Source organism: Lagopus muta, chromosome 2, assembly GCF_023343835.1.
Source record: "Lagopus muta isolate bLagMut1 chromosome 2, bLagMut1 primary, whole genome shotgun sequence".
NCBI classification, from domain to species: domain Eukaryota; kingdom Metazoa; phylum Chordata; class Aves; order Galliformes; family Phasianidae; genus Lagopus; species Lagopus muta.
The window spans coordinates 64,281,829-64,302,131 of record NC_064434.1 but is presented as its reverse complement, the minus strand read 5'-3'; the positions used below and the strand labels follow the sequence as shown (position 1 = coordinate 64,302,131).

General features: G+C 35.7%; 1 protein-coding gene across 11 annotated transcripts in view; it reads left to right on the top strand.

Moving 5' to 3' along the window:
- The window catches only part of UTRN (utrophin), a 344,046-nt gene that overhangs the window by 256,949 nt on the left and 66,794 nt on the right, over window positions 1-20,303 (top strand). For all 11 annotated transcript variants that reach the window (XM_048937877.1, XM_048937878.1, XM_048937880.1 and 8 more), the window contains 4 exons: window positions 10,679-10,947; window positions 12,367-12,513; window positions 13,926-14,004; window positions 20,093-20,153. In XM_048937877.1, coding sequence (XP_048793834.1) covers window positions 10,679-10,947; window positions 12,367-12,513; window positions 13,926-14,004; window positions 20,093-20,153 — 556 coding nt within the window. The remainder of the gene's footprint in view (window positions 1-10,678; window positions 10,948-12,366; window positions 12,514-13,925; window positions 14,005-20,092; window positions 20,154-20,303) is intronic.

Here is a 20,303-nt window from a genome sequence, read left to right as displayed (position 1 = left end):
ATCTGTAATTACAGTGAAAATATGTTATAATCAAAGTATAATTTAGTCAGAAATGTTTTTCACACATTAGCCACTTTATAATAAAATCCTATTTCTTTTAGTTACTTAAGAATTCATCTTGGAAAAAGCTAGTAGTCATTTACAAAAATATCAGCTGCAGTAGAATGTGAATAATATGCTCTTCTATATAATTTATAATAGTATAAAACTACTTCTATAGTTATGGCTTGTAGCTTCTGTAAGGAGTTGAGTTTTTTTCCTATGCATCATTGAATCTCTATAGCAAACTTTTCAGGTTTGTTCACTGGAAGCAGCTAATCTTTCCTGCATTGACAGTGTAACTTTTGTGCAAAATTTCTTGTGATTTCCTATTCCCTAATTCAGCTTTTTGCAGAAGTTTGAATATTGGTGAGTAAAGCCATTTTTTGCTCTGTGATTTAAGTTAGATGCTGTGCTGTGTTTTACTCTTTGGTTTTTGAAATCCTGACTCTTGAAAGCATTCTGCTTGTCGTGCTAAGTTTACTCACACCCTTGTTTGATATATTGCACCTGATAATTTTTTCTTTGTTTTAAACCACAACAAACTTCAGAGTCGAGAAATAGGAAAAGTTCACTTTTAAATTTGCTCATTCTGTAGAGAGTTCACAGGCTTTGTCTCAAAAGCTGTTGAATTACCTAGTAGAAATGATGCCAATGCACTAAATGTTACCAATGTCAAATGTTCTTTCTCTAGCAGGGACTGATATCAGTGGTCTAATCAGTGCTGAATAAAAGTGCAAAACCAAACTTCACATGATATGCATCATTTAAAGTAATTTAAAAACTATTACTGTTATTATTACTTTATACTCCTGTGAGCTACAGATGACAATGATAACAGAATAGCAGGAAAGTTGATGGCTGTGGTAAACTGCAAAATAGAATGACCACAACCAAGTAGATGGTCTGTAAATGATGTGTGAGTGTGTCTTGTCTACTCATCACTGAAATCAAATATGCTTGGGTTGGGAGCCTGTGTAGGTATGGTTTGAACTTACTTTCCTTGTCCTTCCTCATGCTCAGTTCCATACATATTCTTTTTCGGAGTGCAGAGTGGGCCAGTCTTGGCTACCAGCTGCACAATGCACCCCACTGCTGTGCCTCAACTGGGTGCAGGGAAAATAGAGAGGATACAGATGAGAAAGCTTATGGGTCAAGATGGAGATCGATCCTTTGAAAGCTAATGCTATGGCTAGAACAGACTTGGTGAAAATAGGCTATTTATAGCCACTTAAAATATGTAATTAGTCAATAATGAGAAACAAATAGACAATCACTAAAAGAAGACCTTTCCTTTCCCCTTTCCTATTCTCAGCTTCACTCATTCCTTCCCAGCTCCTGGACACAGGAACCATATATGAAGCAGTGTTTCTGTAGATTAATAGACTTTCAGGCCAAAATGTATCTTTGAATCTTCTGCTCTGATCTCTTATATATCAAAAGATGTTAAATTTCACCCAAAACTGAATATAGTACTTTTTTTTTTCTGACAAATAATATCACCTATCTCCAGAAAGCTCCGCTAAACTTGAATGCATCCAGAGATGTGCAGTGTTTCTTCTGAACAGTGATTTTTAGTGAAGGATTTGAGTGCAAGCTTGTTTGCTTTTAAAATGTTTAATGCTTTATTTTCTGTTAGCCTCTCAGTCGTTGTGTTCTCTGCAATGCATTAAAGTTTGCTCATTAACATCAGTCAAGTACACTTAACATTGCTAAAGGTGAAGAGCATGGTTTTGGATTGTAAGCTATACTACAAGTAGCAAAAACATTACCTTTTTGGGGAACTCATAATAGCATTAATTGGAAAATCACTACTTCTTGAATTTACTTTTTTTTTTTTTAATCTAAAAACAGAATTGTTGAGGTGCAGGGTTAGCTAATCAAAAGAGGTTGTAAAATATCCAGCCTTTCAGGTTATGCAAAGGACAGGACAAAGCAAATGCTGCTTGTTGTTTAAGAATTCAGGGTACATTGGACTAGTTATCCCATGATTATTTCAGTCTCAAGTTTTTCACTTGAGACTGCAATAAAGTAGCAATGAAGTCTTGCCATGTGATTCTGCTGTGGCATCAGTTCAGACTCTTTTGTACATTATAATGAATTAAGATAATCTGAGTAACCTTTTCACATCCCCTTGAAATGCATAATACAATCAAAATGTAATTGAAAAAAAATTACCTTGCGAGAACATCTTTTACAGATATTCATAATATTTAAAAATAAACTCTATGATATCTTTTCTTCTCAGGCATCATCTTGGAAGCTTTCTCTATTCCTTTATAAATACGCACTACAAAAGAAAACTGAATCATAATCTAATTCAGTCTTTGTATTAGTTGTCTGACTTCACCTGATTTGCACTTGGGCTGTTAAGTAAAAGAGTAATTCTGCCTAGGCATGAAGTAGTGACAATATCTGAGAAGGTTTTTGTTTGTTTGTTTTCCTTTTTGAAATAGAAATTGTAAAGATAGTTTCAGTTAACCAAAGTTCTAAATTCAAAAGTCTCCTAAATTTAAACAGTGCAAAAACCCACAGCACACACAGACTCATTTGCAATTAGTGACCTCAATTTCAGTTCTGGTGAGACAGGACTTTTTTTCCTTGTTCTGATGCTCAAGTAAAAATTTGCTTGTTTGTACAGAGGCTTCTCCAGGGAGATTTGCACAGATGTTTTCATCAACAGAATATGGGATTACTGAGCATTACAGTTCTGACAGCACATCATGTCCTTTTGGAGAGGATTCTCATTACCTGCTTGTGAATCTTATTGTAATTTATGTGCAACTTCTGCTCTCATTCAGATTTTATATATATAAAGCATATACTAGCAGCTGAGGCACTGTTCTACATGGGTTGTCGCTTCTGTCCTTGCATGCTTGCTGTAGGAATTGAAATTGTTCATGATTCCTGACTGGGAGAAGTTTGGCAACAGGGATTTCTCTGAGAGCAGACCTTGACCGATGCATTTACGTGCTCTTTTTTAATTGCCTTATCCAGTCCCTCTCTTTTTAGCCCCTAGAACTTGTCATGCCAGGGGAAGCAGTGTTGCAAGGACAAAGAGTGAGAGATGTAAGAGAAAACTTGTAAGAATTGGTTTTGACCTTGACAAAACAAGATTAATTTGAATATGTCCACTGTTACATCACAATACAGTATCTGTTATTGGTTCCTTTTTAACCTGATATTGACTATAATTTTGTTAATTTCAGCTTTATCACAAGAATGTAAAATCAGGTTATGAGCTAGCCTTGAGTTCTTCTCTCTTGTGTTGCCCTTATACTTGCCTTGTCAACACTCAGCTGTACCATGCAGTAATTGGCAGTCAAACACAATTCTTCAGCTTCCAGGAAACTTCCTTCAAAGTTCATTTTATCACTCATCATTCTTTATTGGCTGTCTTTTATTCTCACTTTGGTTTTCCATATTTCCTTACAGAGGCAATGTTATCAAAAAAAAAAAAAAAAAAAAAAATCAAACTTGATCCTTCCCTTGCCTTTTAACTTCAGCACCCAAATGGAGCTAATTGACAAAATCCACCAAGCTGCCTGCTGAATTTTATAAGTAGTCAGGATAAGGAAATTAGAAATACTTGCATTTTTAACTTTGTTGCCATTTTTCCACGATGTAGGAGAATTATAACAAGAATTAAGTTGATAATTTAAAATTATAATAAACTTTGTGAACAGTTTTAGATCTAAGCCAGAGTTAGAGCTGGCTTTTTGTTAAGGTTACTGGCCATGGGTTGCACAAAGGGGGGAGGAAATAGTATTTCCTGCCCCTAGAGTTATGCAGACCAATGATACAGCTTTTCTGAAATTCTGTTCTTAAAATTCCACTGCTGTAATATGAGGGAGTGGAGTTTGTTTTTTTTTTAGTAGATAACACAAATTAGCATCTTAGCAGATTAGTGATTCCCCCTGCAATTGAGAATATTTCCAGGAGTCTGCATTATTGTAATAGTTTTGATTCAGATTCCTAGCTTCTAAAGCTTTTTTTGGTTTCAAAGGTCATGTGATAAACACATCACTTAAAATTCTTTCCTGTCTGTTAACTTCTTTTAATTGAAAGCATAGAAAACCCCATAAACCACATCTGTGTTTTAAGAGAAATGTATCAGTGAACTACATGCAGGTATTTTAAACATGCAACCACACAAAATATTCTTCTGTTTCAGACATAATAGTCAAACTTCTTTCCTTCCTAGTGCTAAACAAGTTCAGATAGATTCTCTGCCGTTACCTTTTCTCTTATCAAGGAAGACCTTCCTGTAGCTACATAGTCAATTTACTGTATAGAGTTGACAGGAATTCTGTTCTAAACTACTTGTGACATAGCTGTCACATGCTACTGGAATTTGTGTTTGTTCTCTCCTACCCAGATGTGCTGAGGATTGAAATCTTGAGCATTACAGAAGAATGAAGAGCATGTGGGCACGGAGTGCAATGGGCTTATGCCCAGAGGCTACTTATACTGTTTTCAACATTGCTACCTGTGTTTTAGGTGATGCTCAAACTGCATTTGAAACATGCATCTACCCATGAGAAAATCTCTTGATGATAAAATATTTTTCTCCCTTTTCAAATACATAGATCTCTGTTATCCTTCAAGTTAAGGTCACCTAAATGGAGCTTTAAAATTGGTCTTGCAGCACCTAAACAGTAGCCTACTTGGAGCTGAATTAGTAAAAATTCAAGGAAGTTGTTTTGATTTTCTGAGTGGTGTGGAATGAAACCTGAGGGGAGTTTAACTCAGAATTCTTAACAGCTGAATACTGGAAACAGGCTGAGGCCATAGTGGTTAATTAGTAGTTAATTTTATTATTATTTTTAAAAAATCATTATTATTTTATGTTTATTTTTAACCTCAGGATATAAGTACTGTTACATGCTGTGCTGTGGCCCAGTTTTATACAGGATGCTTCCCAGGTGGAAGCCATGTTCTTAAAATGCTGCCTTGTTTTAAAGAAATCAAAGCTTGGTCTGTAAGAGATCTGTCTCTACAGTCGCAATGTAGATTACAAATGGATGTCAAGGGTCAAAACTATCTATTGTCCTGTCTGAATTGTCTGTAGTTTAGTTTGGTTGTTTTGGGTGTGTGGTTTGGTTTTGTTGGTTTTTTTTATTATTATTTTTTCAATTTTTTTTTTTTTTTTTTTTTTTAATGTCGTTAGAAGCTGTGTTTCTGTTTCTGGGCCAGGAAAAGAAACTTTATTGATCTCTGAAGAAATAAAAGGCTTGGTAGTCTGCAGTTACAGTGTTATGGGAGGAAACACAGAACTACTTCTTTGCTTGCCTAGAGTGAGTGGGATTCAGTGATGATATCTTTTTCTCTGTTAGTACTCTCTCTGTGGCAGAAATTGGAAGATGTTATAGATTCTTGATGCTGTAACAATACTTCTGGTTTTGTGGCAGATGCAGACTAAAATGTTTTTCATACCTGCTTTGTGTTCCTTCAGCAACACAATCTTTAGGCTTTCACAGTGCTTTGGATCACAGCATAGCATTTAATAAAAATGCCTGGTTGTTACTGGGAAGTATTGTGTGTTTTGATTATGCTGATAAATTACACTGCTTATACTGCTTAAATAACAATCTCAGGGTTATTGTGATCTATACTGTATTGTGATCTGGGATAAAATCAGGTAACTTCATTATCCCTCAACTGAAATTTATTTTCTCTTTGTTTCATCCATCTCCTTTCTTCCCCACCACCACCCATTGGCAAATATGAACAACCACCAGTAAGGGATTTGTGTATCTGCTAGTATTGTTCTTACATCTCTATCTGAAGATAAATAATCCAGTCCCTCTCCAGAAATATCCTATGTCTGAAGTTAGCAACTCTGACTATTCATTTTCTTTGGATTTGGGACTATCTTCTGCAGGCAAACAATGATTTGTCTTTTATTTTGCAGACTTTTCTGATTCACTCTGTTAGATTGTGTCTCTGGTTTGAAGAACTTTCTGTTTTGATAAAATAAAACCTAAATAGACTAAGACAAAAAAGAGTGAGGTTTTTTTTTTTTTAAAAAATTTCTTTTAATTATATATGCAATAGATATTTGAACTAGAATAGAAAAGGTGACATGCTTTGTTACTAGTCAAACTAATTGCTGCATTTCCACATTAACCACTTGTGCACTGTTCTTTGAACTTCCTGTTACATCTGAATGAAGTTTTTGGTCCAGATTAGAAACTCAGTGAATGCTTTCACTGAAGTGAAGATAAAGTCTTCATCAGACAGCTAGAACAGTGCTCTTGGCTCTTCTGCTAACTAGCTTGACAGTGTGCCATTGTGCCTGTTCACATGCTCTCAAGTTGTCTGTAATGATTTCAGTAGTTTTACTCTTCGTTGTTTTCCTGAAAAGATTGATTGAATCAAGGAAGAGAAGAATGTTGTTACATAATGGTAAAGTGAAGCAAAAATATTGCAAGAGTAGTTAATGTAACTTGGGCAAGACAGAAAGAAATCACTAGCTCCGGCAAAGTTGTTTAGAGTCAAAACTGCCATAGCCAGAATAGCTTACCTGGTCTAAAATAAATTCTTAAGCAAGAGCAACTTTCCTCACTGAGAACTTCCATATGTAAGTATTTTCCTTATGTGCAATTGTGTAAGGAATTTTTACTTCCAGACTTGTTCAGTTTTGGAAGTCTTCTTTCCAAGGCACTCTGCTACAGACATGAAACAACTCGTGTGACAAACAAATGCTCATTAAAATCAAGGGTTTTTTTCACTAAAGAAACATTTGTTTCATGGTCAGCTACTATCCTCCTTCCCTCATAAACAGAGCAATCCTTGCTTCTGAGAAGCTGCTAAAATGGAGGAAATTTAATAAGTAAGAAAAGAGAAAGGACAGAAAAACAAACGAAAAAACAACCTGATCATTTGGAAGACTTTGTATTAAGTAGGAATGAAGAGCTGCAAGTAATATGTAGCATTTTTTTGCAACATAAAGGAACTGTGTCTGACAGTTTGTGTAATGACAGATTGATGAAACAAATTTAAACTCATAGAAGAAAATTCCTTCCATTAAAATATTTTTAATGATACTAGGTTTACAATTCTGTGCTTTGCCATGTGCTCTATGCTTGAAATAAGTAATGTGGTGCTCATTAATAAGTTGGGCTTTCGTGATGGAAAAGATGAAGTCATGCAAGATGTATTTCTCTCTTAACTGAACAGAAGCTGAATGGCTTTATAGCTCATAAAAATGTGTATTTAGCTTTATTTCTCCAGTAAATGTCTTTTTAAGGCAAGTTTACAAGCGTTCCGAAGACTTTCATAAAATAAAGCAGTCTTGCAAGGCATTAATATTTTTCAAATAAAATAGGTGGCAGATTCCATTGCACAATGACACTGATTTGATGAATGATCTTCCAAAATATTTGTTTTCAGTTCTGTTGGGACACTTAAATCACCCCTATCAGTCTGGAATATTTTTCCTTCCCAGATTATGTGACTGGTTTGTCATGAGTAAAGCTGCCTTGTTGTAACTGATTAGACAAGTAACATCAGGCCATTATTCTCCTCTTTGATTTTCATTGGTAGCTATACATTTTAATTTTTTTTTTTCTTATTGATTCTGCTGGAGTGAGAAATAGTTGTTGAATCTGTTGTTTCAGGACAATCATACCCAACCAAAAGCTTCTCTTGTTAAAGCTTTCTGGATATTCCTTGTGAAGTAAATATTCATTTTTAAATGACTTGTTAATCATCTATCTCGGAAGTGCGAAGACATTCTGATATAAAGCTCTCCTGTACAGAATTGACAGTTTTTGACTTCGGTAAAAGGTAAAGGTGATACCAATATGTGATGTTGGATAAGAAAGGCAGATTACAGCTTTGTACATGTGCAAATTCCACTTGATCCAGTTTCTTGGTATAATGTCCCTCTGTATTCACAGTTGCACAATGCCAACCAAGGAGACTCCTCCACTGGGTCTGCAACTTTATTTCTCTTTTCAACAAAGTTCAGCATTTCCTTCTGTAAAGTGTTCCACCTTCAGATACTTAGTCCTCATTTAAGATCCTGCAGCTTTCTCTGGCAGGGCCTGGTTGTCCATTTGATGACACTCAATATTGCTGCTTTTTTTTTTTTTTCTCTGAAAGAGCAACTTTTCTCTGAAAAGGTTTGTTTGTTTGTTTAGAATTGAAACTTCATTTCTTTTCCTAAAATCTCTTGCAAATCTTGGGATAAAGGTCATCCCAGAACTATATTTCCTGTGATGTATTCTACTGTAATTGCTGGAATTCAGGAGACAAGGTACAATTTATCAGAGTTTCTCTTCGGTCTTCATCTTTATTCTGATTGTCTGTTTTGCAAAGTTAAATGGTTTAATGGTTAGTGGTTTAATGCCATGCTTCTGTACTCTGGAGCTACACATATAACACATATATATGATATACATATATATATACATATACATATATACATAGTATATAACATATATATATATAAAATATATTGTATACATATATATGCATATACATATACATATACAATATACGTATATAATGATGCCTTAATCTTCCTCCCATTTGAACCATCTCCTCCAGTAAATGGCTCGAGACAGCAACTGGTTAAATGATACAGGTTCTTGTCTTGACTGTTCCTTTCCACATTCTGCTTCTGAAACACCCTTTTGCCATTGCAGTATCTGTAAGCCTAGCTAGCCTCTAACTTTGCAAGCAAAATACGCATGAGTGGTGCTCTTGACTAATTTGCTTATGACACTCTGCAAGTCACTGCAATATTTTAGTAAGCCTGAATACTCATAATGTGTTTTACTCTTTCTTCAAATGCCTCTCAATTGTTTGAAATAACTCATTCTGTAACCTACAGCAGAGAGATTTTATCTCCATCTTTTTTAGGGTGTTTGCTCTTGTTAGTCCTTGTCTCTCACTCTGCTTTGGTTACTGTTGGTGACTTTTTTTTTCTTAACTGGCCAGTTCTTAGCAAGTTGCTTCATGTTATTGGGCAACTTATTTGTTTGACAGTATTCTATCTGCCTTGCATAACCTATTAAATTGAAAATGTGCACATCGTGATCTTCTCTCAGATTGCATCGGGATTCTGTTGTTGAATACTCTTCTAATGCAAGCATGTTTGTAGTCTCATGTATCAAGACTAGTATGGGCAAAAAAGATTTGAAAAAAACATAAATAAATACTTTGAGTTTGATGGCAGAAATTCTGGTTTTGATCCAAACAACTTCCTGCTTCTTCAACATCTAGAAAAAATGCGTCTGCCTTTCTAAGCTACAAATTAAATGTATTGTCATGATTTATTTTATTTTAATTGTTCATAGCATACATTTCAATACTGCAAGATAAGGAACATTATTTACATCACCTGAAGCATAGTGATTGAACATTTGCAGCTAGAACAGTGCATTCACTTTGACGTTCACCTAACCTTTGAACAGCAAAAATGCTTCCATTCCCATGTCAGCCTTCCTTTCCCAATCACCCCCTCTCCCCAGGTGAACCTTTAAAGATATTATATTAAAAATTGTAAGTCTTATTTGTCTTCTGACAAAAATGCTGTTTTCATCTTTATATTATATATAATTTATTCATAGACACTACTTGAATTTTAATTGCAAAAGATAATGTGGTAAACCTTTTCTAAGGTCTTTATGTCAGAGTGAATAGAAGGCCACTGGACTTAGTTTTGAAGTCTGCTATATTTCTTTCTTCCTGCTGTTCTCTGCCTTATGTCAAATTTCTCTTGCTTATTTCTTTACCTCCAGAGACTGCAAGGTTGCTATGTAGAGGAGAACTAGTTTTGTTTGCTTGTCATCAGTGAAAAACTCTTCCCTCGTGCAGGAATCTATCTGTGACTTTTTCAGGGAGGCCCACGTCAGCAGCAGTTGGTAGGATCTGTTGGAAATCATAGACCCAGGAAGAAAAAGTGTTCTGTTACAGATAGCCTGGTTTGAAATCACCTGTTGTGGTGAAGAGATATGCCACTGTCTGACTCAGTGCTTATTATAATAAGAGATGAAATGTGTCCATAGTGAGGAGGGCTGTCCTATGTTTTACAGGCTAAACAGGGACTAGGGATTTAAATATAAGCAAATTACTGAAATAATCAGTGTCATCTTTCATGACTACACCTGGAGGCTGTGTGTATGATCACTTTGGTTTTGGTTATTCAGTTGCAACTGGTCTTGGCACTCAGTATACCTCATTTTTTCCTAGCAAATGAGAAAAGATATATCCTTCAGGATAGGGTAGAAGATGGTGGTAAGTGATCAAATAGCAAAGTGCTCTTGTCCTTTCTACATGAAATGGGCTTCAAGTTCCTAATATGGTTTCCAGCAGAGGAGAATGGTATTTTATTTTCTTCCCTATGCCCTCAACAAACCAGCTGTAACCTGCCTTTGCTTCGCAGATATTCTTATATGTGGAAGTCAGGAATAGTTTCCCATCTTATGAAGCTTTGTTTTGTCATTAAGAATGATGCAGGTTTATTACAACTATGTAAAAATGGACTTTCTGCTACTTTGTACCTGCTGAAATAAATTATCAATTGACTCAGACTTACAGACATTCTTGAGCATGCCTCTCAGAGGCACTCTAAGTGGGCGTGAATAAAAGAAGAAATAAACAGCATAGTTTTTCCTTATCTCTGCAGAGTTGACCCCTGAGGAGAAAGCCATGAGGATTGCCAAAGCTATGCGTAAGCAGTCATCAGAGGTAAAAGAGAAATGGGAGAACCTAAATGCCAGCGCCAGTATCTGGCAGAAGCAAGTAGACAAAGCATTGGAAAAACTGAAAGACTTGCAGTGTGCAATGGATGACCTCGATGCTGACTTGAAGGAGGCTGAAAATGTGAGGAATGGCTGGAAACCTGTGGGAGACTTGCTTATAGATTCGTTACCAGATCACATTGAGAAAACTACAGTAAGTGTGGAATTCCTGGGGAGTATTTAGCCTGTTAGACTCCTCCATTCTACCATCGTGTGCAATGTTGTATACTCTATGTATTTAAACTCATGTACAATGTAAACTGCTCTTTAAAGACTAGATTTGAGGTTACAAAGAAAATCCAGTACTGTGCCACTTTCTGTCAAGCGAGAAACGATCAGCAAGCAACAGAATTGTATGAAAAACAATATTAAATGAAAAATGTGTTCTAGGATTTTACGCCTAGAAATACTGTCTAGCCCACAGTCAGGCCACAGTTATGTTTGGAGCTTTGCCCAAGCATTGGTGTACCAGCAAGCTGAGTCATTTACCCTGGCAGATGTGACAGGAGGCTCGCTTCCTTTTTTTTTTTCTAGCAGTGAGCTGTCAGATCTGTTTAGTGATCACGTATAGATTATTGTCTAAAGAAAAGCAAAGCAAAGAGTTGAAATGAATGAACTTTCTTTGCTGGAGTATTCTAGAGTTGTGTACAGTTGTTTAACATAAGATGCTGTATTGGGCAAGATAGATATTCACAGCTGTGTAAAAAATGAAACATCTGCTAAGGGACCTTCTGGCTGTCCAGGATCCAAACAACTCCTTCTTGCTAGTAGGTGCCTTCTTTTCCGGGCCTTGATAAGAGAGGTTTTCAAGGGAAGTTAATAATTGAATTGTCCAAAGAATCTTTTCTTTCCGTTATTTTTGGCTTGTTTCATGATATTTAGTCAAGCAATTTATAAGATTGAACAAGTAACTACTCACAGCAAGAAAGAAATTTGATGCATCTTTTCAACTGTAACTAAAGCTTGCATCAATTTTATCCTATTGCTGTATTTAGCTCCATTTGATTCAATAAACCTTTTTTCTTCTTTTTATCATGGTGATAGTTTTCCTCTACAGTTATAATCAGGTAAACCATTGTACTCCTTTTTTTCAGAAGGTACATTCCTTCATGCTTTGCTAATTCAGTAATCATTTTTAAATTCAATTTTTGTGAGCTGCTCCATACTGGAAAACTGTAGTTCCTGAATCTATTTTTTAAGAGCTCTTGATAATGACTGTACTTCTAAAGCTCTTGTCATAGTCTATTTCTATTTGAAAAGAATGGTTCTAAAGCCATATGTCATTATTAATTACCTTATTGGAATCATAGTACTCTATTTCAGGAGCAGAATTTGAATGTGGGCATTTGGGTAAATTTCATGCAGTTTGTTTTTCATTTCTCTCTAAAGAAGTAAGTAATCAGTGTTGAAATGAATGAACTTTCTTTGCTGGAGTATTCTAGAGTTGTATACAGTTGTTTAATGTAAGATGCTGTATTGGGCAAGTCAGCACCATGATCAGTTTATTGCAAGTTTTTTTCTCTTGTTGCTCAGATATTCATTGAGCATAAATGTTGGCCTCGTACTTTTTCAGGCTTTTAGAGAAGAAATTGCTCCCATAAACTTGAAAGTTAAAACAGTGAATGATTTATCCAGTCAGTTGTCTCCACTGGACCTTTATCCGTCATTAAAGATGTCTCGTCAATTAGATGATCTCAATATGCGATGGAAACTTTTGCAGGTATTCTTCCGAATGTGTGCAATAGCAGTGGGGTGTTGTGGGGATGCTTATCACCTTTTTCTGTTCTTTTAAGACTTGCATTATTACCCTTAATTTGTTATTGCTGTCTTCAAGATGTTAGTTGGGTGATACAAAAGCAACGAGGGGAGTTCCCTTTTCTTCTGTGACTTGACCAACAACTTTTCCTTTCAGACTGTCTCAGTAGTTTACCCACTCAAGAGACTACATTAATCTCTGGAGGCTAGTGAGACCCATTATTACAGTTTTTACCATGTCATAGCAGCTTTTTTACTGTATAAATCATTGTTACTGAATGTGTGAATATTTATGTTGTGCTTCCAGCTCATGAAAAAGCTGCTTTGTTTGGCTTTGATGGTTAAGTTTTTTGCAGTGAATTTTGCTTAAAATAATTTAAGTATTAGTAGAGCTATGACAAGACGTAGGCTATTCCACATTTAGCATTATAAAACAGAGGAGGATACTTTGTGAGAGATTCATATTGTTTAGTTACAACTATCAGTGATTAAATAGTCTGAGAAATGTGAATCAGTGTGCACGATTACAATTCAAACTTGCGCAGTTTTGCACTGAATAGTTTAATGAAGTTTCTTATATTAGTTAAATATTGTTTAGCAATCTTTGTGCTTGCTGATCATAATTTTTTTGTGTGTTTGTAGTAAATAATTATCATTAGTCTTCTGCTATTTATTTCTTTGCCTGTCTCCTAAGGGTAATACGAAGTATCTGAAAGAACTGAGAAAAGAGATGTGGAGGGCATTACCCCTCTGTCTGAGCACAGTAGAACAGAACTTCCTAAATCCAGGCACCAGCTGCTGAGCTTGTAGTTCTGAATCTTTCCTCTCCTGAGAGACAGGAATTCATACATGTTATGTATAAACTTCCCTTTCCAAATATAATTTGACTATGTAAAAAAATTTCTTTTTTTCTCCTTCAACCTGATTTAACTGAGCAACTAAACTGCTACTGGATGTGCTCATGCAGTTTCAGTTAGTAAACTGGGAGGGAGTCATCAGCCAGAAAGGTTCTGTGTTGGAAAGGCATTGTGAGATCAATACAGCCAAACGGAGTCCTGCTGACTACAGAAGTTAGACAATAGAAGGGCTGGAGAGGAGGTCAGAAACTTCAGCCATCAGCTATAGCTACCATGAATATACTTTTGTTTAATATTGATCTGCAGTACTCGTTAAAAAAAGACTGCAGTCTTTGAAAGGCACTTTCATTAAGTAAATATAAAATTAAATAGGAATGTAGCCTTGAATACCTGGGTAGCAAGTAAGTGCTATTGTGTGACAGCATCTTAAACTCAACTAAAAATGAGTGCATGCCAGAGTTGTTATTGTCATGGCTCTCGTATTACAAAGTAAATTTTGTAAATACATGTTTATGTTCAGGTGTCTGTAGAGGATCGCCTTAAACAGCTGCAAGAGGCGCACCATGATTTTGGACCTGCATCACAGCACTTCCTGTCCAGTAAGTTCTTTGAATTAATTGATATTTTTAATATATGACTGCACTGGAGACTTACTCAAGAACTGTCTGCCCTCCATGGTTCCCTCTGACCTGAGGCACAAGAATTTCCTTTTCCACCTTATTATCTACCACTCTGTTTATTTCCAGGGGTGTTTCATCTTCACAGCTCTGCTGGCATACTCACTGGTGTACTTTCTTTGGGCATTACTGCAGTATCTTGCTGAGATATGACTCCATCTTTGTTTGCTTTCTTCTCTGCGTGTGTTTGCTACAAAGTCTGACCTGTGCTGCTGCAGATTCTTTGCATTCCTAACCATATCTGGTCATCCTCGGCTTTGGTTCCATGCTTGTTGGGATGACACAAAGGAAGCGCTGCTTGGATTTTGTGCTATTAGGTGCTTCATGTCATAAATTCCTAGGAGTACAAAATAGAGGGGTGCAGAATGCGAACATGAATCACTTCTTGAGACAGATATCTGTAAATCTTCTATTTAAAAAAAAAAAAGTAATAATCAGAGATGTAAGCCTAGAATCTCCCAATGTTGCTAGAAGAAAGCAAAAACAGGTGCTTTGTTCCCACAGTCTCTGGTCTGATATATTTATTACAGGTAGGCACGTTGTGATGTCGAGATCTTCAATAATTTTCTGACCTTCTAGCCTATCTACCATCATCAGAGTTAATGGTACAAATGCTAATCCAGGTAATCCTGGTTTTTAACTGGGAACTTGTATAATAAAAATAAAACTGTTGCAAGAGTTGCAAGAAATTAACATAACAATGAGCAGCTCTGTTCCAGAAGTTTTCAAGTGCATGACTATATAGTTAAATAGTTAATATAAAACATGAAATAAATGTTGATTTCATCTTGAGGTATATGACAACAGTGTTCTAATTTTAAATTGACAACTAGCTTCTCAATAAAGAACATGGTAAACAATTTTTTAGTGTTTAAAAAATATTGCAGTTGTTAGACAAAATTGAGATTCTTTGAGTCACTCTTTTCTTTTTAAAAATGCAAGAACAGAACAATTTTTTTTTGTTTATTTTTGTCTGGGTTTTTTTGTTTGTTTGTTTTTGGGTTTGTTTGTTTGTTTGCGCTATGTAAACCTCATTAGAAAATGTAGCCTGGTGTGTAGCCATGTTGGGTTTTGTAGAGCTCCCACTCTCAGTCCTGTAACCTTGACCTGGATAGTACACCAGCATCATGATTTGCTAAAAAGAATCTAAATAAAAAGGTATCAGATTTGCCAGTTTGGATTAGTTACTCTAGTTGGTGTAATTTAATCCAATTAGGAAGCAACACAGAGAAGATGTATTTTTCCCTGCTCTAAATGGTTTCTTCAGTCCTGTGAAGCTGTTAGTGGTGTTCAGCTCTGCTCATCTGGATCAGTGAAAAAGTGTAGTTGACTGATCTAAAGAGAAAGGAAAAAAAAAAAATAAAGCAATGAAAGAGTCTACATGACAAACAAGGAAGCCTGCCATGCAAAGGTTGCTTGTTTTGTTTGCTTTGGCTTGGATCATTTCCCTCATGTGGCTTCTAGCATGCTATAACAAACAATCAAATCACATTCACAAGACTATGAGCAGTAAACTGCAGTGGGAGCTGGGGGCAAGAGAGTCTTGAAATTTCATAAACTGCCTTTGTTGGTGGATTAAGCTTTTGTAGTATGATGTCCAAGGAGACTGTGCAGCTCCTTATCACGATGCCTCAGCCCTACTTAGGACATCTTCTCTGGGCTTGAGGGAACATGGTATTTACAATACATACAAAAGTCAAGAAGGGAAAATTTTTAAAATGCATGTTGTCAGATACTGCAAAAAGCTACAGACAATTACCACTGCCCTCAAAACCAAACAGTATGCAGTTATCCATTTAAATTATTTGTTAAATTAAGCAAAGCAATCACACAACCTCTTTCCTGCAAAGAACAGGAAAGTCTTAACATTCTATTCCAAGAGCTTGAACAGTTAACAGAACTTAATACTTACAACTTTATATAAAATCTGTTAAATGAAAGTCAGAGATAGTAACTTTAAAAGGAAAGCAATAAAAAAATCATTAAATCCAGAAAAATGAAGGGTTTATCCTGACAGTTTGAAGTAGTGCGTGTTTTAAATCAAATTCTTCAAACCTTCTTAGCAACCATAAATGACTTCCATCTATGAGAAGTAAGGTTGCAGTTAGAATAAAATAGCCTCAAACTTCTAAAGCTAAGATAATGATGCAATGCATGTGTCTCATGCAAACTTTTTTTCCTATAAAGTTGCATTTTTGAATGAGAAGGCAGGTTTTTATCTGTTCTGACCTGAGTGCAGCTATTTTAAATTTACATATCTTTCCCTCACATGATTTTCAACTGATTGGCTCCCAATTGCCATTTAATCAGTAGTTTGTGCTAGCAAAACACCTGTATTTGCCTATTCATCAGACTCCATCCCCTTCATCCTGCAATTTCACTAGTTGTGGATAGTCACATTTCTCTACATACTATAACCACTACCGATTAGTACTGCTGCAGAACTTCTTGGAAGACCAAGTTTGTGAAATGACCTGAAGTAGGAAACTGATATAAAGCAATATTAGGAGGTCTCTACAATTTATACTCTCATCAGTGCTATGTAGAATTTAATTATTCCTCTTTTCAGTTTTTGACATGGCAAGTAAGCTCCTTGCAAGTTAACTAATGATCCATACATATTATGTGTCCTTAATATAGATGTAGGTGAGGAATTCTCATAACCTGTTATCCTTAGCAAAAAAACTAAGAAACCCAAACATTGTGCTGTTGTCTCAGTCCTTTGAAAGCTGACTTATTTTTTCTGCAATTTCACTTATGTTCTAAGATCACTCCCCTCTGTTTCGTTTTGCGTACTCTTTCTTAGAAGAATGTGCAAACGTACACAGAGCACTGGCTCTGTGTTTCCTAACAAATGGTCTGGGCTTACCAGCTTCCTGCTCAAAGCATCTGAGTGGTGTTCAGACTTTAACTAATATCTGCAGCCCAGCAAGTGAGTGCCAGAATCAATAACTGTTTTGTTCACTTTTCATTGAGAAACTGATTTTAGAACAAAATGGAAATTTCATTTTGCAGAAGTCTGTACAAGCAGGAAAAACTGGCAGTGCTTTTAGAAGAGTTGTTCCCAAATATACTATGACTTGGTCCATTATAATAAGCAGTTAAATTTATTAGGTTGTTTAGTCCATATCTGTGTCAGTGCAGAATGTCTATAGTCAGTCATAGCACGTATATCAAATCTTTGCTACCTGTGGCCAGATTTTCATTCTGGTTAGCTGATATAATTAGTGTAGTAATACCTGACCTGTCATAGGTGCCAGATGGCAGCATTAAAAAATGGAACTGTAAAGCCAATGGCTTCTGTCACCTACCTGATTGGTTTGTTTGTTTGTTTGTTGTTTTCAGCATTATATATTGTTGTGGTTTAACGCAGCAGGTGGCTCAGCACCACACGGTTGCTTGCTCCCCTTCTCGCTGGGATGGGGAGAGAATCAGGGAAGAAAAAATAAAGTAGAACTAGTGGGATAAAGCTAAGTTTTATGAAGGTAGAGTAAAAGGAAGATGGCTTAAAAAAGATAACATTTATAACAAATATATAAATTTATATGAATGTATAGAACAAGTGACGAGTAAGCAATTTCTCACCATCTGCTGACCAATGTTCTGCTAACCCCTGAGCAGCAGGAAGAAAACTGATTAACTGTTTATCTATAAATATCTAAATGGAGGAGAGAGGCAAATGGAGAGGCCAGGCTCTTCTCACTAGCATGTAGCGATTGGACAAGGAGTAGTGGCCTTAAATTTGTATAGGAAGTTCCATACTAATGTGAGGTAGAACTTATTTACAGTACGGGTAACAGAGCATTGGAACAGGTTGCCCAGATTGGTTGTGGAATCTCCTTTTGTGGAGATATTCAAGACCTGGTTGAATGTCTACCTGTGCAACCTATTACAAAGAACCTGCTTTAACAGAGGGATTAGACTCATTTATCTCTTGAGGTCCCTTCTAATGCGGGCGATTATCTGTGATTCTGTGAACTCCTACCCTTTTCAAAACTTTTCTTTCATGTGATGTGATATGGTATGGAGTATCCCTAGGCCAGTTTAAGTCAGCTGTCCTGATTCACAGGGGCTGAGCAAACTGAAACGGCCTTGGCTGTGTAAAGCACTGCTCAGCAACAGCTAGAAGCATTGGTGTGTTATCAACATAGTTTTTCTCCTAAAACCAAAGCATAGTGTCATACCAGATGCTGTGAAAAAAACTGAATCTACTCCTGATGAAACAAAGGCATATATTTACATGTAATTGCATACTACATATAATATATATTGTTTTGTATTTATATATTTCTTATGAAATAATATATAAATATATACACATATGCTCATATGTTGTATTACATATTGTAATATGTGCTAATATTGTGTATATTAATATATAATATAATTGAATATTGATGGGATGGTTCAGCTTCTACTGCAATACTACCAACATCTGCCTCTGATGTTCTGGGCCAACATAATAATTACTTTATTTATTTACTTAAAAATGAAGACATTACTTTCTGAGTAGCCCACGTATATTATTTATTTTATAAATATTATATGTTAATATTTTTTATATTTATATATGTATACATATATAGATATATATGTAATTATACATTTAGCAATAACTGTGTTTTCCTTCCCCAAGTAATTACCCCTTACTGCAAACATTATTTTCATCTTTAGATAGTAATAGACATTTCCTCTGATTTTTCCAATGAAATAGCACTTCTACTCAGCTCAAGTCATTTCCAAAATATTCTTCTCAGCTAATCTGTCTTTCAGTGTGTTAACCTAATGTTTCTTAACCTATAACCCATGAAACGTTGCATGGTCCAGAAAGAGATCACAGCCATTAAATTCTTCAGGGAACATCTGGCTGGGAAGAGGGTTAGACCTGTCCCTCTCTGCCAACTTATAGGGGCTTATGCTGCTTGTTAAAGGTTGTGAGATGGAAGAGTTGCTATCAAATGGATTATCCAAAAAGGGATGAACTCAGAAGTAATCTCTGCAGCAAATTAAATCAATCAAGAGCTTTAATTACTTGAGATCCAAAGTGGGTCAGAGCTGCATCTCGTTTTAGCAGGTTTTTAAACAGAGGTTTTAGTGCCTTGGAGTAAGCACTCTGTTTTAAAAGTACTTGTGTGTTTTTGGGTATGCATTCATCCTATTGCAACAATCAGCTGTTCCCACATATCTTTTCAGTCTTCACTTCTAACATCACGTTCAGTGAAATGAGTTTCTTCTATGGTAAAACCCTAATTAAACAGACACTTGTCTGGTAGTTTCTAGCAGGCCTGAAGTTCTTCAATATATATAGCCATTTTTAAGGTATTAAGGTTTTTAGCTGCAGTCTTATTTACCTGAACACTTTTTCCTATTTTATCTTTAGATAAGCAGAACTGTAGTTTCATGTATGATTTGATGCCTTTTGCAGTGTAGTGCAACAGAAGGCTTGGTGTTAATCATGGTATCTCTTAACTTATCAGACTTGCATAAATTCTGCTCTTCATCAAGAAGTGCAAAGACAGGTTTTTAAGCCTTTGTTGTCTGTACAGCATTAATCAATATTAATCTGTGTTGCAAATAGGAACTAAGGGTTGTTATAATTAGGAAAAAAGTTGATATTTCTCCTTTTTGTTCTGTTGTTGGGTATTAATTGTAGTAGTGGAGGCATTTATGTTCATAACTGAAGCTGATGAAAGTTCTATGGAGGTGGGAAAACTACTGCCTCCATTTCCTCTGGATGGATTGCTTGCTTGTTCAGAATTTATCATCCTTCTTTGAAGTAGAATCACCACATTTGCTTTATTTCCAGCTTGGCATCCAATAGATGCCTAAAATTGTCTTGATAGATTAGAGTAGTTCGCTCCAGCTGATTTTCTAATTACTGGAAGTTATTTGGGAAATTATAGTTGTTCCCATTTAATTTATTGTATCTGTTTCAATTGTAAAATAAATAAATATAGTTGGATTTTTTGACAGGTGTTTTCTAATAATCACCTTCTGTTTATTTCCTCAGCCTCAGTGCAGTTTCCATGGCAGAGATCTGTTTCACATAACAAAGTGCCCTATTATATCAAGTAAGTTTGCCTTGTTTCTCTATAAACTTTCCTTAAGCAAAAGAAAGTGATTCAACACCATGACCTGGTAGAAAAAAATAGGTGGTAAGTAGTAACTAGAAATGTTACTAAAAATCTCTCTCTGTTATGCTGTATGTTTTCATATTTTTT